Raw genomic sequence first — 25938 nt, 5'->3', positions numbered from 1 at the left:
CAGACTAAAATTTGCTCCCCAGGGTTGGTCTGCCTGCTGACATGGGCAGCAGGTTTTGGCCGGACTGAGCCATGTTTCACAGAGAGCTGCCTGGTGGAGAGGATGCTGTGCTGTGAACAAAAAGACACATGAGAGATGAAGGCGTGTGGCAGCTGTGCAGTGTTATAAGTTGGCATGATGTTTATCAGGGATGTTGACCCCAGTCTCCATAGCCACTCTAGACTAGTGATGATGTGGTTAAAATACACCAGTCAGCCATAACATTATGACCACCTGCCTAACACTGTGCACAGGAGTCAGTGCAGTTAGTTGGCGCTCATGTCACGCTGCAGCTCACTGTGCATCTTCTGCAATTCTGTTTGCTTTCATAGTTCTACAGTCAGGAAGAGCAACACACATTTGTCCACTATTCAGTGAAAACATATCAAAAGGAGGGAAAACTGGATTAGTTAGAGATCATTGTTTAAAACAAATTCAACATCCTCCCCACTCTAGTTGTGATGTTACCACTACAGCCACTAAATGTTTGCCTTCATAGAGACCAGTATACATTATTTCAAACACTGCAACAAAGATTCAAACAAAATGGGATTTTTTAAAAAAAGTATAAATGAACTTTGAGGACTTAATGTTCACCTGCTGCTTAATAACCCAACATGCTGTCAGGTGCCACAGGAACCACATAATCAGTGTTATTCACTTTATCTCTCAGTGGTCATAATGTTATAGTGGATCAGTGTGCATTTCAGACTGATGGCCTCTGAAGCTCCCTGTCCAGCTCAGTGTGGTGGTTTTAGCTGGTAGTCTGTGACCCCTCTAATGAAGCTAACATAATTAAATTGCCTTACTTTCCAGTAACCAGTCAAAGTGGCTTCTCGGATTGATTATTTCAAATTTTATTTTCATCCATATTATCTGATATTTCAACACTGTTTGGAAATGATTCCCTTTCCTTTGGATAGAAAAGGAGCTGACATCACGACATTACTGGTCCATGACTTAAATGCAAGCTCAATATTGCCAGAATAAATAGCCTGGCTTTGTCTAAAGGTAAGAAAACCCTACATGCACAGTCTAAAGCTCTAGAGCATTATATAAATTATTAGCTGTGTATTTGCATGGAAGTATAAAAACAACATACTGTAGTTTTAGAGTTAGCTGAGGTTATGTGCCGAACTGACGGCCAGCCTCTAGCCTCAGCTCGTTGCCTAGCAACCTCACAGAAATTGTTTGGAAAATGTGTAGCTAACTTCTTTTTTACACTTTGGTTTATTAATGTTAAAGGTTAAAGACACAAACAAGACCATCAGTGCTGACAGGTGGAGTTACCACATGGCAGAGCCAGGTCAGCTTTTTTCTATTTCCAGTCATTATGCTAAGCTAATGTTGTTAAGCTAATGTTGTTAGCTCCTTATGTAGCTAGTAACGTTAGCATGCGTTAAGAATAACATTTCCCTGTTACAGGAAATAATTCTGCTGTGAATGAACAAGCTTTGCCTTTTGTCATGTAGATTCAGGAGGTTAAGTGATGTAAAGTGAAGCGATGATGGCCCACATGCTACTGTTTCCTTACAACTAGCTAACACCCAATCTGAGTGGGCCAAATTCTCATTAACAGACGCGTGTGTGAATACACAAAAGGAAATCTATCAATTGTTCAATGGGAGGACTGGCTTTTGTTTGCATGGGGGTGGAAGCCGGGGAGGAAGGAAAGAAGGAGGTGTTCCTCCTTGTCCCCTCCTCCTCATCCAATACATGTGAAGAAAAAAAACTTGGCCTGCCTCCTGTCCATTCCCATGGATCGTATTACGAGAGACTCCAGCTCCGAGACATCTGCTCCACTAGCGCGTCCCCGTGTCTCAGACCTGCGACCGATCCAGTGTCCCGTGGTGCCCCCGCCTCCTCCTCCTCTTGCCCTCCTCCTCCTGCCCTCCACCCCACAACCGTGATCTCTCCGTTATTTGTGTTAACGCGGTGATCATGAGGAGAGAGTGTGCCAGTGTTCTCCACGCTTTCACGCCGTAGCTCCCTTGGTTTAAGCACGTCCCGGATCCATCCCTCTCCACTTGAGTCCGAGAGGCCAGTATCGGCGGCGGAGCGAGCAGTACATTTCTTTTTGTCTGTGCGTTCCCAGGCTGCTGGCTCTGGGCTCTTCGGCATAGCATCCTCACGTTGTTGTAGGAGAGGACAACGACGGGCGGATGAAACAAACAAAGCTCTCCGTGTCTGGTGTTTAAAAACGCTTAAACAGTCGGACAGTTTATATTTTAATTTTCTGTGAGCTTTCTTATTTGTTTTTCAACACCATGGAGTCGGTGGAGAAGGAGTGTGGAGCGCTGGGTGGATTATTCCAGGCCATCGTGAACGACATGAAGGTAACACACATTCATTCAAGTAGACAAGGATTGTATCTGACCTTTGTGGTTGCACGGTAACTGTTCAGACGCATTTTTTTTTTTACTGCCTTTGTCTCTTTCACCGGGTCCTCCCCCTCTGGAAACGCTGCTGCAGAACAAACTGAGAAATGGAACATGTTTCCCTTTGTTATTTGCATAATGTGCAGCAGGTCTGTCAGGGCACTGCTTATGTTTACCAGTGCCTCCTGTCATTCCACCATAGTTAATTTGCCTGAAAGAGTAACTGAAAAAAACAAAAACCTCACTAGTTGCAGGTTTGGCTCAGAGGTCAAAACCTAACCCCATCATCTCGAATTCACTTAATTTCAAATGATAAAACTGGGCATTGGAGAAAGAAATACCAACAGAGTGGAAGATAATTTCGATTTTGTGGGATTATAGGGCTGTAAATGTTCTGTGGTGCCATTTGACCCCAGACAACAGTTCCTCCTTTAGTCTTTTAGATTAAATGTCAAACCTTGAAGGATGCTCTGAAATAAAATAGCTGGCTCCATCAGTGCAACTTCCTGGCCTGAAAAAGGTTATTGATTGTGCTTCCTGATGTTTGGCCTTGTTGCAGAATCTCACTACTTAAGCAATATGTACATTACACATTTGATCTGAACATAGAAAAACTTTATTCTAAACTTATTCTAAAATAATTCTGAAACCTGTATCCCTCCCTTTATCTACTGCACACATGCAAGTGTGTGCGTTTTTGGTGGTGGGGTGGCATTATGTCAAGGAAGTTGACCCAGGGTGGTCTGTTGTTGTTCATCACAACAGATGGAAAGTGTGAATGTATTCATCAGGCCTGGAGGCAGCTCCCACACTTCCCATCGTGGAAGATGCTCATCCGACAAAGTGTTAAAAGCATTGAATAGATCAAGCATCAGACAGTACTTTCCACCTAACGAATTTCTTATTGATCACTGGCTCACAGGGCCATGGTGCCTTCGGACAAACTATTTATGAACTCTCATTTGTCAGGCTCCAGTAGACTCAGCGCTTAGCTATTGGCAGTGCTGGTTTGAGTTCATATATCTCCCTTTTGTGTAGTGCTTACAACAGGGCCATGGGCTTGTAGAAAAAGGCAGGTCTGTATTGATAAGCAGCACAGATGAATGAGGCTGTAGCCCTGAGTCAGCACAATTGTTGATGTCCGTTATCTGAGACAGGCATCTGACCTCTTTTCTGCCGCCTGGCTGGGGCATGCAAGCCTCACAGACCACCTTTGCCCTGCAGGAGCAACGCCACAAACAACATTACAGTCAAACGTACAGTTGCCTACATTATACATGTGAAGTGCACTTAGAGAACCTTATAGACTGCATAGACAAAATGTGTCAGTACAAGCAGCACCTGTTGGTTATGTAACTGTCTGATGAAGCTACAGGAAAAGAAATATGAGTAGGAGGTGATAGCAGAGGAGGCTGGGGGTGACAAGAAATGCAGTTATTCAGCTGGATTAGATCAGAATCAAGAATTAGATCAGCAATGGATTTTGGAAATGGAGGCTGTGGTATCAAGCTTCTGTTTGGGAAAGCAACAATGCCACTGAGCAACCCAACAGATGATAGCTTTGACCTCACCCCCCAGTGAATTCCTTTCACTCTTTTTCTCCATCCTCACCCTCCCTGTACACTGATGGGTGTGGATGAAGAGAGATGCATGCCACCCTCTCTTCTTTGCCCACTCTTTTCTTTCACCCTCCTCCCTCAGCTGTGTTGGCAGTGCATTCTCCTGCCCCTGGGAGTCACAAGCTACACAAGCTAATTAGACACCTGTTGGAGTCGAGTGCAGATAGCAAGACTGCCAGGTTCATGGCAAACATTTCTGTAAAGCACGATGGCTCATAAATCACCTTTGAAGGCCAGCTGAAGCTGGAAGTTAAATGCTATTGCTGCTAGAATGGAGCTTATCCCATAAGTGACAAAGAGCATGACTGTTTCCAGATTGCATGATGACTAGAATAGCCAGGACGTGTGGCCTCTTTTGGTTCCTCTCCATCAAAGAGGCATCTGGGGGTTATGCCATTTCTCTCCTTTCTCAGGGGCTCAAGCTTTAATGGGATCTAGTCTTGAATGTGTTTTATGTTTGGCTTCTGTTCTTATAGCTCAAGGCAGCGTGCGATGGTCATGGGGTAAATGTAATCCAGATTGCTCAAAGACCATCTACACTACCTGGCCCATTCACATAAACACTCAACATATGAGAGCTCTCACTGGTCATACATGCAACAGACATGCAAACACATGAACACTCGCCAGCTCATAGCAAAGAATGAGAGATGCAAGCATTTAGGTCAGTAATAACATAAGTGAGCACTGGGAAATTCTGCTGACTTTTAAAAGACAAGTCAGAACACAGATTTCACACCAACCTGTTTCTGACCTCAGGGGAAGAAGCCAAGCTGTCTGAATTATTGCAGCCTTCACTCAGTGCCTTAACAGTGCACATTAATCAGAAAATGCATCAAGCTGACATTAAAATTTTATCAAGCTGTACCAGATTTTATCTTGTTGGAACACTATATCTTCTCAGATCCTTTATGAACACACTTTGAGTGTTTGAGAGGGTATGCCTACACACTTAAATGTCCTTGTCCTTTTTTTATTTGACTCATTTCTTTTCCCTTCTCTTATCAGAGTTCTTACCCTGTGTGGGAAGACTTCAGTGCCAAGGCCACAAAACTACACTCTCAACTCAGGTGAGAAGTATATGAATGGCAGACCTTGCTGAAAAAGTCTTATGTGATATTAACAAACTCTTTAATGCAGTCACAGTACAGTGAATGTGTGCCAATTTATCTGCAGGACCACAATTCAGGCAGCAGTGGCCTTTTTAGATGCCTTTCAGAAGGTGGCAGACATGGCTACCAACTCAAGAGGTAAGGGGGATGTTTTTCAATCAGTTGACTCTGGAAGAAGGGGTGGGACAAAGCAGAAAAACCACATTCATCACCTTTTTTGAGCACTCAGATTATTTGCCTTCATGCTGTTCACTGATTATTTATGTCTTCCTGACAGTTTTCACACCTTAGAAATACAGAACTGACTCCACTTCCAATTTGTGTAGATCCTGTGATTACAGATTTTGTTGAAAGACAAGTATTAGTTATTGTTTTGACTATGCAAATGTATGTTTCTTTATTTGTAAAAGTGATCTAGGGGTAGCTGTGGGAGGAGGTGGCTCAGCTAAGTAAAAATCTAAGCTTATTGTTTCTTGGGTCTTAATGAGGTCTGTTGATCTGCTTTGTTGCCTTGCTAGCAACAGCAGACAGGCTGGCCTGAGAGGCAGCTGATTAACACAGATTTCTTTGGAGTGGATCGTCGAGAGCAATATGTAGGTCAAAAAACCCCTGCAAACACGGCCAAGTGTGTAGAGGCTCCTTACACACACACACACACACACACCCACAATCACACAAACCTAAAAGCAATGCAGTCACACACACAAACACACAGATATTCAAAGAGCGACAGCTGGTAGCTGACCACCTGACCCTAAAGGTCAAATGCCAACATGCTTTTAAACAGTTTGTAGGAGCACAGCCCTTTACTGACCACTAATGGCTAGAGAGGGTAACTAAAGATACATTTCTTCAACAATATTGGCCACAGTTTTACACATATTGCCACTCCATTAACAGCAGGTACCAAAGAGTACCACACGTTACCATACATGATTTGTGATGTGAATACACATGAGCTCCGCAAAATGAACTTAGACTGGATACAATCTGCTAGCTGCTAACAGCTGGCTGCCTTCAATAAGGCAAAGGTATAGAGCATGGCAGGCAGGACTTCAAAGGAGCATGTCTGCAGTAAAAGTAGGGAAAACAGCAGAATGATAAATGGTCTAGTAATGGATGGGAGAAAAGGGCAAATTGAGGTTTACAGCTATGGATGCATAAAGTCCCTGTGTCACTCATACGCCCACTCACTCTTCTGTTATACTCCCAGGGACATTAACCGATAGGATTAATGTCATCCTTCTCAAGCCACAGACTGTATCTGGGAGGCAGGGAATGCTATGAGATGAGATTTTTTTTGCAGTTAAAGAGGAATTAATAAAAGACTTAGTTTACATTAGTGCTGATTAACTGATGGACAGAAAATTAAGGCATGATATCTTCATCATATAACAATAAATTTGGTGGCTGCAGCATTGTGTTCTCAGCATTTCTCAAATCAGAAACTGCCATGCTTGTCATATGTCATTAAACTTCAAGGATATATACCATTAAGGTTTGTTCACCATACCAGTCATGAGACACCTACAAAACTATGACATTCACATCAGCCTGTGCTGTACTTTGTGTTTAGTACTAATATAGCTAATATTAGCATGGTGACACACTAAACTAGGGTGGAGACCATATGGGGTATACTTGCTAAAGAAGGCAGCTGCGATTTTAGTGCTGCCATTGTGAGCATGTTACCACACCAGTGGAAGAATTTAGTGCATACTACAACTGTGCAGCTTATAGTTTCACTCCCATTTCTCCCATAAGAGCTGTTAGTGTGCTGTTATTTCTAGCAGTTAATTTGGCAGGAGGGCTGTCGATATTTACCTGAGCTGCTTTGTGGTGGGCTGGGATAACCTTTTGACTCCATGCTGTAGGCTCCATGGTCATAATTCAGGCAAATTTGCCCATCGGGCAGCTCCATTATCAAAACTTATCATCCTAACATAAATTGGCATCCAGATTTCCCACTTGGTTTTACACTTGCTAGCTCAAAACACTTCAGAAAATAGTAGATAAATAGATTTCAGAAGTACTGAGCAAGTAGTTACTTGCTCACCATTTTGTAAGTCTCTATTTCTGTCTCTGTGGCTCTTTTTGTCTTTTCTTCTTTGAGTGTGTGTGTGTGTGTGTGGGTCTGTCTGCCTGTAGTGATCGAGTTTGCCTCAACGTCTACAAAGCCATATAGGGCTGATTACACCACAGGGGACTGGCCCTCGGCTATGGACTGTTTGCCATCATCTCTGTCACCTCGATTCCTCTCGTGTTCAGGGATGAGCTGCAGCTGCTGGCACAGCTGGAGGTTTCATCACATTCTTTTTCTGCTTCCTTTAATCTACCTTTGACACACTCACCCCATCACCCCTTTAACTCTCACACATACTCTCCAGACGGTATGCGTTTCCCTGCCAAGGAAAACAACATTTCTCCTCATTCAGTGCTTCTTGATAGATCCAGGAAGAGACAGGACGGTGGATGAAAGAGAATTTTATGATTTCCTGTCCTGATGTTTGTGTTGTCTTTTACTTCTAGGTCAGCATTTCCCTAATATTCACAATAACTGTGTGGTACTTGAGATCATCCCCTCTGTTTCCAATTCATATAACCTCCTGTCTGTGTCTGCATGTTCATGTGCCTAACTGCCTCTGACTGGGTTCATAATTTTGCTACCCCTTGCCTGTGTTTTCCGTTTTTAGAGTTTATGGTCATGATTGTGGTGTCAGCGTCTGTATTTTATGAACTAGCTGGAGGAGTTGGCTGCTAGGAGTTTTGGCACTGTGTCTAATAATGCTGTTTCTCTAAGCTGTTGATGGATCTATGTTTGAAGGCACGTCTGTCACAGTAAACTGGTGGCTCGCATCTGGGTTCAATAAAGGTCGCACAACCACAAAGTCTATATTAGATGGATGTATTTGGAGAATTTTGGTCTTTCAAAGATAAACATTTCATGTTTCAACACCCATCTTTCTTAGGCCTGCAGCTCTCTGGTGTGTTTTATTATTACACTGGTCAGAATAATGGTTTTTGGTGTGTTGTCTTGACCATTTTTGTTACTGAGATTAAATTGTTGTGTGATGTATTTAAGTGGACCGAACTTATCTTGAGGCTCTGTATTTGATATTTTATTGTTGCTAGGATAGATGATGTGTTTTTGTGGAAGGTTGCCATTTTTTTCCATTTTAGGACATGGTTGAGTTAGAGACTGTCAGTTCAGGGTTAATGGTGCATCGGGGTCAGAGATACAGGTTCCATATTTTTGTGGGAGTGAGGGTGGGTTGGCATGGGGATGGGGGTTGTGATTGCAGTGGGATTTCCACAGCTCTGGGTAACCAGGCTAGGCAGAGGCGTTTAGCTAATCCTCTTAGCCCCACTCAGAAACACACAGAAACAGGCTGCCTTCCCTTCCCTTCCTGATCAACCAGCCCCAGCTTTGAAAATTAACACTCTCAGATCACCGAACAGACCTTTTGTATTCAACACCAACAAAACCTTTTTCTCTTAACATCTGTGTGCCAGAACATGTAGAGTACACATACACACACACAGCTGTAACATTCCAGTGGATATTTGCAAAACTCTCTTTTCTTTTTTACTCATATATATATATATATAGTTCATACTCAGTGGAGGTATGCTAGTAGATCAGTATGTCAGCAAAGTAATCTACTTGGCCGCTGTGCTTCTCTGGGTGGGCAGATGGGGCGGATATCCCTACCCACCATCTGGACAGCCTGGCATAGACGAGATGTGGCCCTGGCCTAGTGCAGTGCGAGATCAGGGGATTACGGTGTTTCGCAGTATTGCAGCAGCTCAGCTATTTTTACGGACATGTCAAATAATGAGAGGGTGCCCATGTGACTGACACTGACATACATTAAGCTTGGCATTTCATGTTCATGGTCTGATATGACCCTGTATTGTACTGTTTGTACCAGGACAGTAAGGTTAAAGCAGCATCTTATGTTGGTTTAACTTCATAAAATGAGCTTATGGATTTTAACTGTTATAGATTGGACAGTCAAACTGGTGACTACACTAGCTGATGTATTATGGTCTGCTGATCATTTGCTAGGCTTTTCATGTATTTCATGACCTCCAGTCATGAGATCACATTAAGTATCAACAAGAGCCACTTATTGTGCACTTTAGCTATGGACACTGACTTTTTGACAGAGCTGAACTGTTTCCCATGTCACTGACTGAGGCTTCAGTATCAAAACTCACTGTGGTTGCCCTGCAATGAATGTTTTCCAGCTATTTTAATGACTACATGCAAAATGTAAATGGTAAATGGCTGGAACAATGATATGAAGAACAGATGAAAAAGGGGAAATAATAATGGGAGAGAAAACAAATCTTTTGGCTGTGCATAACTTTCATTCTGAGGTTGAATACTGAGTTAGCAGACAAACATGAGACTTGAGGGGAACACTGTGTTCAACAATATTCTGAACAAAGTTAGTGTGGAAAGGAGCTGGAGAGGGGAGGGATAATACACATGACCGAGCCTAATAGAGGAATGTAAGGGAGGACATTAAAAGAGGGAATGCAAGGGATGCATGCACAGTTTTAACTGTGATCTAGTGAGGTGGCTGATTATTAACAGATGTCAAGACCTTGCCAAGAGTGGTGTTTCCTGGTGAAATTGTGAAATTATTTGTGATTATTTTAAACAAAATTTTTGTTAAAAAAACAAAACAAAACTCAATTTATTTTAATTTGGGGGGTTTTAAGGTTAAATTGTGACCAAGCTGCATTCTGTGGTTAAGATAGATGGCAGTGTTGGCATCAGTACTGAAGCATGAAAAAAATTCAGTTCAGTTTAAAAATAGATGGAGATCTGGATTTATGTTGAGTTAAACTGGTGACAGTTCTTTGGTTTTGTTTTATGAAGACTCAGTCAACTGTCAGTCAGCCAACTCACACAGAACAAATGTAATATTTTGTGAACATAAAGTCTGTTTATATTTATGTCCAGGCTCTGACCTTCAACACACACCAAGCTCAGTGCAGAGGGTAACTTAAGCCTCAGAGGATACAGGTGGAGGTGGAGCTTACGAGGGCAGCACCACCAATGGTGTCCACATTGCTTGGAGGATTGTTTTCATATGTGCAGTTGGCCAAGCAAAAGAGGGAGCAGAACCGTGTCAACTGAGACAAAGACAGCCTTATTGCATAGGCTTTAAAGCAGGACAGCTTGAGTCGTCTGACTGAACTGGCTTGTAAGTTTTCACCATTAAATACTGACTCATTTGCAGACTACTACTTCTTAGTCTGTCTTCCTCTTTTTTTTATTTGGAGCTTGGATACATCTGGGATTAATTCCCTTGCATATAAGATCATCCAATGTCTGTGTGTCGGCTGTAGGTGCAGACAGTCCCCTGTGGAGTATCTGTTCTTTTTGTTGGTTGTACGATATGGCACTTCTCTTCTACCCTGTACAGTAGAGTTTCTTCTTTTCTCTTTGTGTATCCCCTTTTCATCTCCAGTGAAAAGCACATCTGGAGAAGTGGGCAGCATTTATTTTTAGCAGCATTTATATCCCTGAACAGGAAGCTCCTCCAGCAGAAAAATATCACTTCCTCCTGGTTCTCCTCCTCCTCCTCCTCCTTGTCTCATGTTAATGCACTCCAGAACATGTTTACGCCACACTGACACACACTGTCTGCCTCTGTGGGTGTTTTTGGTTGAGAGGTGAAACTTGCCGTTTGTACTCTGTGACCAGACAACAATGGGATGAGTGTGTGTTCAACTGTTTCCTCTGCCTTTCATTTATATTGTTTCTGGTAAGGAGACATTCCACTTGTAAGGAAGTAACACAAAGGCTTTGAATATTGTTTGCATTTCTGCTGCTGATACACAACACATATGGTACACGTTTTATTTTACATTTTAGAGAATAGTTGAATGAATGCATTTGTTGTGTACGGTGTCCAAAAGTAAAAGTAAAAGCAATTTTGAGTGCTAAATATATTAGCCTTTATGCAAGAGGTTTCTTGGTTTCAAGAGACCTTGAAACTAATGGACAGTCACTGATGTCCTGGTTTGTTGAGACAGTGTAATTTTAGCATGAAAGCCCATCCTCAAACTCTCTTACACCTTGAGCTTTCAAGTCAGTCTTTCACATTGCATATAAGAGATGATAAACATACAACACAAATAAATTGAAATATATATATTTTTGCACTGCACTAACAAACTAATACATTTTTTTATTAGATAATTCATTAAATATTTAATAAATACTTGAATTTCCCCTTTGAGATAATTCATTTCTCTTATGTTATTTTGTCTTTTCTTGTCTTGTCTTCTTATCTTTTATTTTAACTTAATCTTATCTTACTTTCTTTATTTTTTCTTCTTCTTTTTTTTAGAAGAATATAACCACATTTTAGAGATACATTAGAGATATTCTGGAGAGTTTTTCAAAAGACTTGCACTGTCTCTGTCTGTGATTTACAATTTATGTACGCTTCAGTTAGATCTGTACCTCACTAGCTGCAGGCATACAGCACTGTACTCCACAATCGATGTCCGCACTCAGCTGATTTATCTTCCACTCTGCTCACCAACAGACTCTATTGCTCCCAAACCAGCAGAACCAAGGGGATGCTGCCTTATTACAAGTACTGACTGCTCCCACTGAGCTACTCCACCAGAATTCCAGCTGTGCTTTGAAGCAAATAGTTGATGATGTGAATATATGTTGTTTCGTCAGGTGCTGAAGTCAGACATTTCAGCTGCATATTTGCTTTACTGGTAATTAAACAAGATCAGCTAGTATGGTATATTCCAAGTAATCCCTCCTCATTTTCTGTTTCTTTTCTTCAGTGATAAAATATTGCTGTTTGTTCCTCACTCTTCTTCGATTAGAGCTTATGGATGTATTTACCTTATTTTCTGGGCTATAAGTAGCCGGACTAGCCAGAGGGCTAAAAAAACTGTGACTTCTACCGTATTTTCCAGACTATAAGGCCTAATGTAGGAGATTTTGTCCTGGCAGCACTTGTTGCACCTGCAGTTGCTAACACTTCCTCTGCCCCTTGACTGACCTAACTCAGCCGGCACCTCTGCAGTGTGTACCCTCTTTCATCCTCGCCTCTCCTCCCTTCTCACCCCACAGCACTTTTCATCATTGACCTCCGCTATGTCTCTGCCAGCTTATGTGCTCTAACACCTAAAAAGGGTGAGCAAGGGTAAATGCAGGAGGCTTAAGTGTGTATGCCAGCTGCAGTCAGATCTGTGGCCAAGGTGCCAATGTGAGGAATAACTGTTGTCTCACGGATGATGGAATTTCCTCAGCTCAGTGGTGGCCATATGAAAGCCTAACAAAAAAACTGACTTAATATTCCTGTATGTGTAACCATGAGAATGTTCTGTAGCGTTTCCCTGTGCAGCCCACATACAGAGAAGCAGGAAGCAGAGAGAGTGGGAGCACCCATTCGACTCAGGAGAACTGGATTCAGTTTGAAAACTGGTCAAGTCTTACTCCAGCAGAATCTGTCTAACTCAGTAGTTTTGAGTGCAAATGAAATTCAGACATGAAAGCAGGGTTTAGAAGAGAAGGATAGTTGAGCTAAATTCCCATGTTGAAGACATCAGAGAATGAGGCTCCTGCTCGGAGTCAGGAACCAGGCTCCTGGTGGGAGAGCACCCTATAAAGCAGAGCTATTAAAATGACCCTCCTTCTCCTGAGGAATCAGAGGAGTTAATCGGAACCAGAGCTCTGGATGGAACCACTAAGTGTTTAGACCACACTACGCTAGTCCTGAATACTGGAGCTTAAGATTCTCTCCAAAACCTAGGAGAGGGGACTTGACCATGTTTGGTCCTTCACTGCAGCAGATCTGGTGGAAAATTATATTCACTAGCAGCATGTTCAGGCACCAGCAGCATTAGCAGGATGCACAACAGTGCTATTGTAGTGAACTACACTCCACTGTTGACTTGCTCCCAGGTGTTTGCTTCATGTCCTAAGATCTATGGCTGGGTTGCAAAACAGCTTTTTTCCATCCTGTTCTGTGTTTTGCTTCATTCATGCACGTGTGGGTGTCTGCTATGAGGTTGGCCCTGCTCCCCCTAAAACTCCAGGGGTCCAGGTCTGCTTAATAATCACTTTCCCAGCTCCTACACACATTTAACAAGCTTCCAAGCCTCAACGAAGTGAAGTATCGATAGGTCTAAACAGAGAGGTTTCGCAAATTTGCCTCAAAGGGCTCAATAAAAACACAGACAAAATAATCATGCCTATGTGCACGGAGGGTGCTGTGGGAGTGAACCAATCTGTCCCCGTTCATCCGTTTGAGGCCAGAGGCCAGCGGGGCTCTTGGACATCGGCAGGAAGTCCCTGGACCTCCCCAGGATGTAGCTGTCAGCTGATCATCCTCTGGGTGGGGAAGGAGGAGATGAGCAGAGAGGGAAGGGGAGGCATATTGGCAGGTGTGGATAGGACTAGAGAGTTGGGGTTGGGGACTCTCACTGGCTGACATTGACATTGGGAAAGTCTGCTATAGAAATAAGAGAGAACACGCTACTCCATGACTGTCTACTTCAATCTCCCTCTGTTCTGTGTGCTACCCTTTAAGAGCTGATTCACAGCTGTATATGCCTCTCGCTTTTGAGAGCAGAAACGAACCTGCACACATATGCCCTGTGTGCACTTCAGCATTTCTGTCTTTACACCCAGTTTTATGATGCACTGAACCTGTGTCAACGGTGCTATTATATTAAAGATACTCAATCCCAGACCTTTAAAGATGGAAAGCACTTTGTTGCTTATAGTAAGAACTCAGTGTATAGGTTTCCTACGTTACGATATCTTCCTGCTGGTGTTTCATGCCTGCATGCAATACAGCTGGATAACCTTTCACCTTTAACCTCATCCTCTCTTTCATTTCTCTTCTCATCACACAAACGCACTCACATTATTCTCCATCTGCCTGATGAAAAGGCCTCCGTGAGATGGAGTTCAGATCTGTTGCTGAGTGTCTTTGGTGCAGCAGTCACTGAAGTTGACGGCCCAAGCTGTGGGATGAAATGGTCATTGTATCCCAGTGTGTGGGATTGACTGGAGACAGTAACTAGTTTCTTTATGTGATATCTGGAATAAAGCACAGATCTCACCAGACAACCACCTGGTGTCTGATTTCAGCTCTGCTGCAGTGTGTTAGTTGCCTTATTCTGTGTATCAATTTCTACATGTTTTGCAGTGCAGGTTAGAGCCAGTTTTCCTCTCTGTCCCTGTCTGTCCTGTATGAATGGTGTTTAGGAAACAGAGAGAACAGGAAAGGCAGAGCAGGCAGGGAAGAATAGAGGGATATCCCCTTACAGGGTTCCCTCCTTTTTCCTTCAGGATAGAGGGGGTGAGAACTTTGGAAAGGGAGGGGGTGGCAAATTAGACCACCTGTCAGACTTCACACATACATACACAAACCTGTGCACATTCACTCCAAAAATCTGAGCACATGAATGCTGTTGTGTATGCTTCCACTCTGTGAGGCCTGTCTGTTGCTGAGAGATTGTTCTCTTTCTCTTTGTGCATGTGTGTATGGTTAGATACCCTCAGATTAGCCCTATGTGGCCCATATTACAACAGGATCAGTGTGGCCACATATTACACTGTACTGTGAACAATAAGTGAGACAGTGGGCCAGCCTGGGCTTTAGAGGCTTAAGACCCCATTTAATTACACTTACACAGAGTGGAAAGTACAGTAACCAGTTCACACAAGCTGTTATTTACACTGCAAATAACTCTGGTGAGAATCCTGCATGCAAGTGTCTCAGGACAAAAAAGCATGTTTTATCAAGAGGGAAGGAGGGAGGTTTCAGTTTTCAGGCACTGTGTCACATTTGCTTTTCCTAAGTATGACATTTATAGGCTCTGCTTTTAGATTCAGCTCTTGTCCTCCTAGTGGCTGCAGCTAGAAAGGCCTTTGCAACAGGGAAACAATCGATCTGACAGGAGAGAATTAGTCCTTTCAAAGTGCTTTCCTGATGGGTTGTGTCTCATCGTTGAAAATCATAATTCTCTAGGCTAAGAGGCATGTCTTTGGTTCATAATGCCAAGCTCAGACTGTTTTTGTTTATTTTTGTTCCAAGGTGCCACCAGGGACATCGGCTCAGCTCTGACAAGGATGTGTATGCGACACCGCAGCATTGAGGCAAAATTACGCCACTTCACAAAGTAGGTTGCCACCTGTGTTTTCTTTTTTTCCTCTCCACTGCAATTTTCTCTTTTCTCTTACCTTAAGGGGATTACTGTGTTCAAAGGTCCTATCCCATCTATGTTGACCTTCTCATTCCACCACTCTTCATGAAGTGCCTTTGCGTCATACAAATAAAGTTATGTGTTATGTTCATCGTGTCCCACTCTCTTTCACGTTGTGTCTCTTTGTCACTGTAGTGTTCTTATGGAAGGCCTGGTTACGCCACTTCAGGACAAGATAGAGGAATGGAAGAAGACAGCTAATCAGCTGGACAAAGACCATGCCAAAGGTCAAAAACCAGCTCAAACACAAACTGCACATACCATTTGTAAGCAGTGTGTACTGGACAGGAATTGATATGTCTTTGGCTCCTACTCCACAGAATACAAGCGGTCTCGTCAGGAAATTAAAAGGAAGTCATTAGATACCATAAAACTACAAAAAAAAGCAAGAAAAGGTGAGAAAATCTTTAAGGTATTATAAAGACTTGATTCATGAACCTCTAATAAAATTCTGATTTTGACATTTTCAGGCTGATTTTAATACGTCTGCTTTGGCAGCTGGTCCCTGGTCTGCACCAGCTGCTCAGATTAACCTGGCGCCATCTAGAGTGTACAGCTAGAAATGACAACTTAAGTCAAAATGCTTGGCACACTTTCAGACTCTTTTTCAAGCTTTGGATGATTTGTCAGTGTCTGCTGTATAAATCAAAGTTATTCTTGTCTTAACTGGCTGTGCTTACATTAGGCCCTGCTGCTGGTTGTAATCAAACTTCTAAGTAGATCCAGAACCTACACAAGTGATACTGGCTAGTCATGAACATGCAATGTCCCTGATTTGTTATAGCTAACGCTGCTTGTTTTTGTGTCTCTCTTCCCCAATGCCTGTTTTTGCACCCCCTCTCCTGTTTCTTTCTGGCTACTTACCTTGGCTGTAGAGCTTCTAGGTATGTTTTCTGTGCTTTGCCCTGAATGTAACCATCACATGATCGCTTCAGAGGGTTCATAATCATTTTAGTTTAAAATGCCAGTCCAGGAAACCTTATGCTGTGAACATTTTAGGAAATAGACCACACTATTATTACATGCAAAGAGACCAATGTTATTTCTGTAAGGCCCTTATAAAGCTACTATCACTTTCTGTTTAGCTTAGCTTGGTTCAAAGAAATAAAATCCATCTCACGGACTGTTTCTTTGTACTGTGTACTGCATTCTACCTAGCTGGCTCACTGTTTGCTGATCTGTATTCTAAGCCAGGCTGCGGTCGTAGCTTTTATATATAGTAGACAAATATGAGAATGGTGTCATTTTTATCATCTAACTCTCAGAAAATATATTTCCCAAATGTATTGCTTTAAACCCAAACCTCTAAGTTATGTAAATATCTAGAGTAAATATCCAAACACTGAAGAACCTAATAAATAAATGGGCATAACCGATTAGGCCTTTTTCATAGCAGACATTCTGTGTCCTTGTATCATTTGTTAGCTCAATGTTCTTATCTTCCATTTTCTAAAAGCTTTTTTATATAGTAAGAAATTGCCATTTTTGGGGAACCTATTAGTAAGACAGGCTTTCATTCCTTAGGGTAATAATAGCTTCTTTGTCATGAGCAGACAATTTCATTTCATGAAGACAGTGAAGTGTTCTACAAAGGACCTAATGTTCCTCTTTTAAGGACATGTTAATTGGCATGCTGTCATGTCCTGTTGGGACAGTTAACTCGTGCTGTATTATATGCAGGTGTGCTAAAACATTAGCCAATTAATTTGATGTGTGGTAAACATCCTATCAGTTGTACATCAGATATGCAGTGTGATGTCTACTAAAGAGAGTGCCACTAGAGTGGTTATTTTCTAGACAACATAGCAAGGCACAACTTTAAATTTGTGCCACTTATGTACCTTATTAGTATATTCAAATTGTACAGCATATCCATTGAGTGCACTGCTTGAGATGAAGCAAAAATACTAGTTAAATATCCTATAGGAAGGCAACATGTCAGGGGTCATCTTCATCTCATCCATTCATTCTTTTGTCTTTTTTCATCTAGTGTCATTGTGGTATTCAGTCTTGAGTGGCTTGAATTATTCTGTACAGTAGGGGTTGTCTAATCACGTCCATTTCAGGAACTCCAAGTCACCACCAGCTGTTTTTGCATCAACACATGATCGATGACTTGCTTCAGTGTCCTCTCATTCCCATGTACATAAGCCATTTGAGTATGTTTGTCAGTGCATTGACCTCTAGAGCATAAGCAGTTTGTCATTTTGTCTTCTAATTATCTATTTTTTTGCTTTTTGCCTCCTCCCTGCACTTCTGTTATTATTATCCTCCCTTACATTTCCCATTTGCTCTTCATTCCTCCTCTTCTTCTCTTATCCATCTTTATTCACCTCTGTCCTCCCTTCTCTCTGCGTCTCTGTGCCCTTGCTTTGCCTTGCACAGGTCGGGGTAATCTGCGCCCCCAGCTGGACAGTGCTATGCAAGATGTCAGTGACTTGTACTTGTTGATGGAGGAAACGGAGAAGCAGGCAGTGCGCAGAGCCCTACTGGAGGAGAGAGGGCGTTACTGTACATTCATTAACCTGCTGCATCCTGTGGTGGTGAGGAACATTTAACCTTTTTACACCTGAGAGTTGTGGAGTGTGAGTATAAAATACCACTGATGTAACAATGTTTTACAAGGTAGTAGTCTGATGCAGTCCACCCTGTTTTCTTCTCCAGAATGTGGAGATCGCCATGCTGGGAGAGATAACACATTTGCAGCCTATTGTTGATGACCTTACTGCATTAACTGAAGACCCACACAAGTTGCCACCAGCCAGTGAGCAGGTAACAGAGGTGTAAAACTGTAGGGAAACATTGTACCAATGTTGCTGGTAAACCTACTTTACCTTACTCATCTTTTAGGACAGCTGTTGACTGTAGCAAGAATGCAGACATCAATAAGACTAGTGTAATTCTTAAAAAAAAGAAAATAGAGGTCTAAGAGATCACTGATATTGCCACACTATCGCACAGTGTTGTGTGATGCTTTAATATCAGTAGATAAAGGTTTGAAGCTAAAAATGCTTGTTCTGTTCTTATTATTCATATTCTCACCTGAATGTGAACTTGACAAATTTCAGAGCTAATCTATTTCTTTATACATTTTTTCTTGGGAATGATGAGTTGTAATTAGCAGTATTTTTTATAATCTATTTTATAATACATTTTTCCCATGTTGTCCATTTCTCTAGTTGCCAGTCCATAGTAATAATTTGTGTGTTGTTGTTGCAGGTGATCCGGGATCTGAAAGGCTCAGACTACAGCTGGTCTTACCAGACCCCTCCCTCGTCCCCGAGCAGCACCGGCTCCAGGAAGAGCAGCATGTGCAGGTATATGTCCTGTGTGTACACACACACACACACACACACACACACACCTTGTTGCTTTATGTTCTCTGTGTTACATTTAGCACAATGTTGTGCAATGTGTGGGTCTTACATAAAATTTTGATAAGTATTGTGTAGTTTGTGAAATGTGTTGTTGGTAGTGGATTTTATTCAGGCTCAATCTTAGCCAGACTCCCAGTGCCAGTCGACATGCTATACGTGGCATATCTTGCCAGCTTTTCAGCTCTTGCGCCTGGCAGATTTGCAGTTCTCAAGCTTCTTACAGTCAGATTAGGTCCAAAGCTGTGAAACATCATAGCCTGAAAGCCAGGAGCCTACACAGGAAGCAAAATCCTCATGTTTGTAAGGCTAATGGTGATAGTTCAACATTTAATTTATAAATGTGGTTTCAAAGTGCATTTTAGGTCAAGACACAAACCTTTCTAACAAATAAAACCTATGATGTTGAGTTTATGAAATGTCACACCATGTTACCTCCTTGCTTTTATTTTGGTTATTAATAAAACCTCCTTGATTTATGTGCCAGTTGACACTGCAGCCTGTTTTTAGTGTTATGTGTTCATTTACATTAGAGTCACAAACTACTATATGTTTGACTGACTAATCTCAATGTAAATTTAGGCAGTAATTTAGTGTGAGGTTTTATGGTGGACTCAAGACTACTCTATGAAAAGCTGATGCCTTCCAAATGTCAGCTTTTTGTGGAACTTGCAGCGTGACCAATGTACATTTCTTAGTTTTAACACCTGGTCTACAAAAGGTTTTTGATAAACTGAATTTTCTCTCCTTGTAGAGAAACGTTTTGTATTTCAGTTTTAGGTGAAAAGACTGGTGTTACTGGGATTTTCCAATTACATTTGTGATATAACGAAATAAAAAACCTGATTGAGAGACAAAAGTGTTGATGGGAGGATACAAAACAAGCTTGTTGAGTCTTCTAAAAAGATACAGGGTAGAAGAACAGGATATAAGGACTGGATCTTGTAAATAATTTAAGATTATGTAATTTATCACAATTAATTTGGCATCCTCATCCTCCAGGATGAGGATTAAGGAGAAATGAGAACTTCAGATGTGTTCCAGAGGGAGTCGGGGAGAGCGATACAGAAGGAGAGTGAGAAGCATAAGTTGAACATTTTAAAATGTGTGGGTGACAAAGAGACACAAAGCTGAGTGTGAATGATCTAGCAGGAGGCAAAAAAGAACAAAGACAGCTAATGTTCAGAGGGAAAGAAGAATCAAAGAGTAGACAACTTTTTAATCCTGTTTGATGCACCAAAATTAGAAGAATGGCTTCATTTAAAATTTTCACAAAATACTGCCTATCTATTCACAGCTTGTGTGATCATTTTTTCATGTTCCTAAGCAATGGCCTATGCATGTATCCTTCCAAAACACACAAAATGGCACAACTCACTTTTAACTACATGCATGTTTGCTGAGCTACATACTATACTTCTGTTATATCCTGTTGACAGTCTCCTCCAGATGCCTTCTACAGGAGCCCATCGGCTCAGCAGCGTCTCCTCCCATGACTCAGGCTTCGTCTCCCAGGATGCCAACACCCACTCTAAGCCTCCGTCACCCATGCCCTCTGATATCACCAGCCAGGTAGCAGTCAAAGCCATAACCTAAAGTTTAATCTTTGATCAAGAGGAAATGTAGGATTTTGTCACAACAAAACCAAGAATACAGCAGACTCAAATGTTCCTCAGGCAGTAATGCTGCTGGGCAGGAGGACATTGTACAGCTGAAATAATTTTCCCTTTTCCATCTGGCATCTCCAGTCTGGTGCGGAATAGAATTTTTTTTTTTTTTTTTATGTTTGCATTTCAGACATAAGCCCACAGTCTCAATAAGAGGTTGATAGTCATGATAGAGCACTTCATTTTAGCTGCAATAGTGCTTTATCAGTTGCAAATGTTGAATTTTTATCCCACTAGACCGATAAAGTTATTCAGACTCTCACGGTCTCAACAGATTGGAGTGTACCAAACACACTCAGCAGCACCCCAGCACAGCAGCTGATGCAATGTTCTTTTTCTGAATAAATGATCTTACAGGCTACTTTATTTTCAATCTAGGCTATGGTCTATACTGTAGATCCCCTCAGAGAGAAAAATACCATAGTCCTTTTAAAGCTCATCAAAAGTCTTCTCCAACTCTCATCCTCTTCCTATGCATTTCTTATGTCTCACACCTTCCTCTCTCCCCATTTCCTCTATCCCCTTCACTGTCTTTATTTCATCTTGCCTTTCCCAGAAATCAACAAGCTCAGCCTCCTCTGAGGCTTCAGAAACCTGCCAGTCTGTCAGCGAGTGCAACTCTCCTACAGCGGTTAGTACTGCATGCATCCCACCAATCAACTTGCTTTACTGGGAGCGCACATACTTGCGAGCATGCACACACACACACGCACACTGGGCCAGTGTGCATTGCATTGCACTCATTGTGATCTATAGTTTAAAGAGGCCTGTGGGCTCTTCTTGACAGCCGCAATGCGGTTTGACGTGGACTATTCATAGATGTGGAGCACTCTGACTCAGACTTGTCTGTCCGTTCCGCAGTTTGGCTCATGCTCATCCTTCGGTACCTTCCGCCCTGCTTTCTCTCACACTGGCACCATCAGGCCTCTCTCTGTCATACTTCCTGTGTCCCCCACATTTAACCACCCCCCTGGATCCAACACTCCCTCACCCACATCAAAGATTCCTAACTGGAAGGTTTGTTTTCATTTGCAATTTTACTTTTGTTTTTTTTCCTCTGTTTAAACTCTATTGCTTCTTTGGTTCCTCTGTTTTACTGCCTTCATGCACATTAAACAGCATAAAGGTTAACCACACAATCACCATTTTGCTGTTGCTCATTAAGCTCAGTTTTGCAATCTCTCCTCACAACACCGACATAGCTTACTCTAGTCTGCCCATATCTTCCTCGGCATCTAACCAGTTCATGAGCCAAATCAGCAGCTTCCGTGTTTAACTGACTGTATGACTGTTGGATGGCAAACACTGGAGATGCTCAGTTGGAGGATAATCTCAATCTCATTGTTCCGTCTGCTACAGCAGGACTGGGCCAAATTGAGTTCCTGTGAGCCATCACTGGCAAACACTCTGCAGCGTAGAAGGGAGTCTGTGGACAAGATGAGAGAACTTGAAGCGCCTCCTAGTCCACAGGGGTATTCTGGGATGACACCAGATGATCCACACAGAACGAGAATTGGCCAAGGAACCACTGCCACTAAGGTAAGTTGTCCTTGGGAACTAAAAATGTAAATATAAGTATATAAACTGACATAAAGCTGATCTCTAAGTATTCTCCACTTGCCTGCATATCTTATTGTGTGTGCGCACGTGCACGTGCGTGTGTGTGCGTGTATCTGTCTGTGTGTGTGTGTGTGTGTGTGTGTGTGTGTGTGTGTGTGTGCTTCAGCATGTTGAGTCCCTCTCTCCAGCAGCCACTACTCTAGCTATGGTTCTGACCAGAGGATTGAGTATGGAGCAGCAGAAAAGCAGCAGGGACTCTCTGCAATACTCCAGCGGCTACAGCACCCAGACTAACACTCCCTCCTGCTCTGAGGACACCATACCTTCACAAGGTAACACTCACCATTAACAGACATGTACTCCTTCAGGGTAAAACAGAATATACTGCAAATATTCCCTTATTGTTTGATTTAAGTCTTTTCACTTGTTTGATTTGAACATTGCAGCGTTAATTGTCTGTAGTGTCAATGCCATTACTGTAAATTGTTGTGTTAAAAAGGCAGCTGCAAAGTAAGTCTTCAGAGCGTTGTTGTATTCTTTAATCATTCAGTGTGGAAGAAACACATGCTCATGACACTGTCAATTCTAGGCTCAGATTATGAGTGCTACTCTCTCAATGGAGAGGCTGACGGTGAAGGGCCGGCAGACTTTGATAGGTCTTCCACCATCCCACGCCACAGTAACATTGCTCAGAGCTACCGTCGCATGATCCAAACCAAGAGGCCTGCCAGCACAGCAGGTTTGCCAGCAGGTAAGACCCTGCAGGGGACCCAAAATGGTACTGGGGGAAACAGTTCAGGAGCAATTGCTTCAGGGACGGCCACTATTCGCCGGACTCCCTCCTCCAAAACTGGCGTGAGACGCACGCCATCCACATCTGGCCCAATTCCCATCCGACCCCCTATTGTGCCAGTTAAGACCCCCACAGTACCAGATTCTCCAGGATATGCCAGCCCCTCTCAGCATCATGTAGGTAGTGAGGAGTTTCTTTATAGTGATGAAACATCAGCTACTGACTACATGAAGGCTTCTCCCAAGCGGATGAGCCTCCCTGATACAGCTTGGGGCTGTGGAGGAGGGTCAGACAGGACTGCTTATGCCCAGCAGGCCCCCAGCATGGCTGCCCACAGTGCTGAAGAGGACCCTCTGCTTGCTGCCAACCGCCACAGTCTGGTTGAGAAGATAGGAGAGCTGGCAGCAAGCGCCCACGCACTTGGTGAGGGTCAGTTCCCCTTCCCCAGCTCATTGCAAGAGGATGCGGCTCAGTGTGTATCCCAGGAGCTGTCCTCTGTGACCCAGGAGGATGTGGATATGCTGGTGTCAATACGCCGGGGGGTGAAGCTCCGCAAGACAGTGACTGATGACAGGTCTGCTCCTAGGATCTTGCGGTAGCTGAGGTAGAAGGCTGTGAAGAAGCAGCTGTAGTTTCCTTTTTACAGACTGAAGCGTTGTAGTGAAATACAACAGCACTCATGTAATACATGAATAGAGGCACAAGTGGTGAATGAAGGCCAGTCAACAGAGTAATGAGTGACCCTGGACAATGTCAAGGTTTTTCATGTCATGTATGTATTGTGTACGTACAAAGTAATCCATATTATTTGGTTTCATTTCTAATTTTCGTTTGTTTTGTTTGTGTCTGTCTGTGGGCTGTGTGGCAGTGAATTACTGCTTCCTATGTGACCAGTTGTTTCAGCCCAGTTTGTCCCTTTAGATCCAGTGATGACGATGTCAGTACTGTAGGCACGGACAGCTTTGTGTCTTTGTTCTTGCTCTTATGATTTTTATAATATTGTGCATTTCTTAATTAACCCGGGCCACCTGTCTTTGGAAAGTGATGGGCGAAGTACTCTGTGAGCCTGTTTGTGTTTCTTCTCATTACTGTAAAAGTATCGTATTACTGTTTTGTTTCATAAGCTGAACAGCAGCTGTGTAAGTCATGTAAAATAGAAGCAATATGGCAGTGTTTTTATTGCTGTACTGTACTGTCAATATATTCTGCAATTAAATACGCTTTTTACTGTTAAAGGAATTGATGGTCTTTGTCAGATAATGTAATGTCCTTATTAATAGAAAATTGAGCATCAATAGTTGTCTGCAGTTCAAATAATGCATTAAGTGCGCATTAGGACATGCGGTCTACTTGCTGCAGTTGCAGTAAACCGCGTTGCCAATATTTGTTAATCATGTTATACTTACATCTAAAATGGGCTTTGCTTATTTTCTCCAGCTGTTTAAAGGTGTATTTCTCAGTGCTTTAGTTTCCTCAGTATCTTTCCACTTGAGTGCTTGGAGTTAAAAGTGTCAGTGTTTTATGATTGATCAGATATAATAACTTTCATATTATAGTGCTTTACCCGAGAAGCGGTTTTGAACTTGAGTGTATCCCCCCCCCGATTCTCTCTTTAGGGCTCTCTAACTTTGCCCCGGGTGCTAGGACTCACAACACTGCAGTCCTTTAAAAAGACATTTGGGGGCGCTGTAGACCCTTCACTGTGATTCAGCCGACTGGCGCCTAAAGGAGCAGTAATGGAGGATACCCATCGACATTACTGCATCGGTCAAGATATTTGACAGATGGGGGAGATGGATAAGTGGGAGAGAGAAAAAAGAAAAGGAAACGAAGGTAAGAGGGTTTAGGCTCCAGGACGATTGATACTCATGATGTGACACCAGTGGAAGAGCAACAACAATAACATGACCGGCCTTTGCTGTTTGATACACGTTTAATGTTTACAAAGAAACAAAAACAACGCAAAGTGGATCTTTTTCTCACTTGAATAATTCGGATGACCAAAATGTGGCTCATGTAAGCTGCTGACAGTTTGTACTTTCAACAAAATACCGAGTCAGTGTACAGTTTCCATATTAAACTGAGCCAATATACATTTTGGACAGTGGTAATGAGACAGTAGCCTCACTACATTTTGGGAAACACGCTCTCAACAAACAAACAAACTAACAGGCCATGTGAAATTTGTTTCAGGGAGCTGGTGAAAATCCAGATCATTATTCTTTCAATGACTGTTACTGCTGGAAAACGACTCCTAAACAGCCTGAATAAAGCCTTTCCCCTCCTGAACAGCAGCGACCATGGACCTCTTTGCCTGCATAAAGGACCTCAGTTGCAAGGCACACCATGATATATGAGCATGAAGTCTATTTAGAGCTTTTTTTTTTTTATTAAGAGGCCACTTAACAGTGTACCCTGGGAAAAACTGAACAGTATAGTCCATAGAATTAGGAATCTGAGAATGAAATGTAGGGTTGAGTGTTTTTTTTTTTTTTTGAGACAGAGATGGTTTGAGAAAATCTATTTTATTCTCTGACACTGAGTCATCATCACTGACATTTCTCAGTAATTTGCAAAGAAAAGTGGAGTCTCCAAAGGTCTGAATAAGAGCAGATAATGAAGATCAGATGGCTGGATCCAGTGGTCTGTCCAAGGATAATGAGCTGTGGGCGTGCCTTTGAATTTGGCCTGATGTAAGAGATGCTGCTAAACCTCTGAGACTGAAAGGATGATTAGTCTGCTTGGTCCAAGAAGCCTTCAGTATTTTTCATATTCTCCCTAAATAGGTCCCTCATAATAATCTCAGCCCCATAAATAGCACATTATTGAATTTACTCTATTTGTTCATAGCCTTGAACTGGTCGAGTAATGGAAACCTGCCTAATGGCTTGGGTATGCTGAGATAATTAACTGTTAAAAAGAATTGAGCAGTTTCATTGTGCATCCAAGCTAATGTCCTCACTCTTTAAACATCCTCGCTGCTTCTTTCTAAACGCTCACCTATTGGTGTAGGGAGAACGAGGGGGACCCTGAGCTGGACTCATTTTCATTTTCTTTTATTTTTTAGTGGCGATCTCCTGTGTTTTTTGATGATGTGAGAAAGCTTTTAATGTGAAAGTCGTGATTGTTC

General features: G+C 42.4%; 1 protein-coding gene across 7 annotated transcripts; it reads left to right on the top strand.

Annotated features, from left to right (window-relative positions):
* The first annotated feature begins 1718 nt into the window (after positions 1 to 1718).
* Positions 1719 to 24047, top strand: mtss1la (MTSS I-BAR domain containing 2a). 7 transcript variants are annotated; one of them, XM_026312419.2, is made up of 16 exons: positions 1719 to 2375; positions 5045 to 5106; positions 5213 to 5286; positions 15246 to 15330; positions 15550 to 15641; positions 15735 to 15809; positions 16290 to 16298; positions 17800 to 17957; positions 18079 to 18186; positions 18634 to 18731; positions 20228 to 20360; positions 21012 to 21086; positions 21317 to 21472; positions 21818 to 21994; positions 22182 to 22347; positions 22605 to 23407. In XM_026312419.2, the coding sequence occupies exons 1-16, from the start codon at positions 2307 to 2309 to the stop codon at positions 23405 to 23407; spliced, it is 2340 nt and encodes a 779-aa protein (XP_026168204.1). In that variant the 5' UTR covers positions 1719 to 2306. The 7 variants fall into 7 exon arrangements, with proteins under 7 accessions (XP_026168204.1, XP_026168205.1, XP_026168208.1 ...); XM_026312418.1 differs by having other exon boundaries at positions 2307 to 2375; positions 21815 to 21994; positions 22605 to 24047; XM_026312420.2 differs by lacking the exon at positions 16290 to 16298 and having other exon boundaries at positions 1721 to 2375; positions 21815 to 21994.
* The last annotated feature ends 1891 nt before the right edge of the window (positions 24048 to 25938 follow it).

Source organism: Mastacembelus armatus, chromosome 6, assembly GCF_900324485.2.
Source record: "Mastacembelus armatus chromosome 6, fMasArm1.2, whole genome shotgun sequence".
Taxonomy (NCBI): Eukaryota; Metazoa; Chordata; class Actinopteri; order Synbranchiformes; family Mastacembelidae; genus Mastacembelus; species Mastacembelus armatus.
This window is presented reverse-complemented; position numbering and strand designations above follow the sequence as displayed.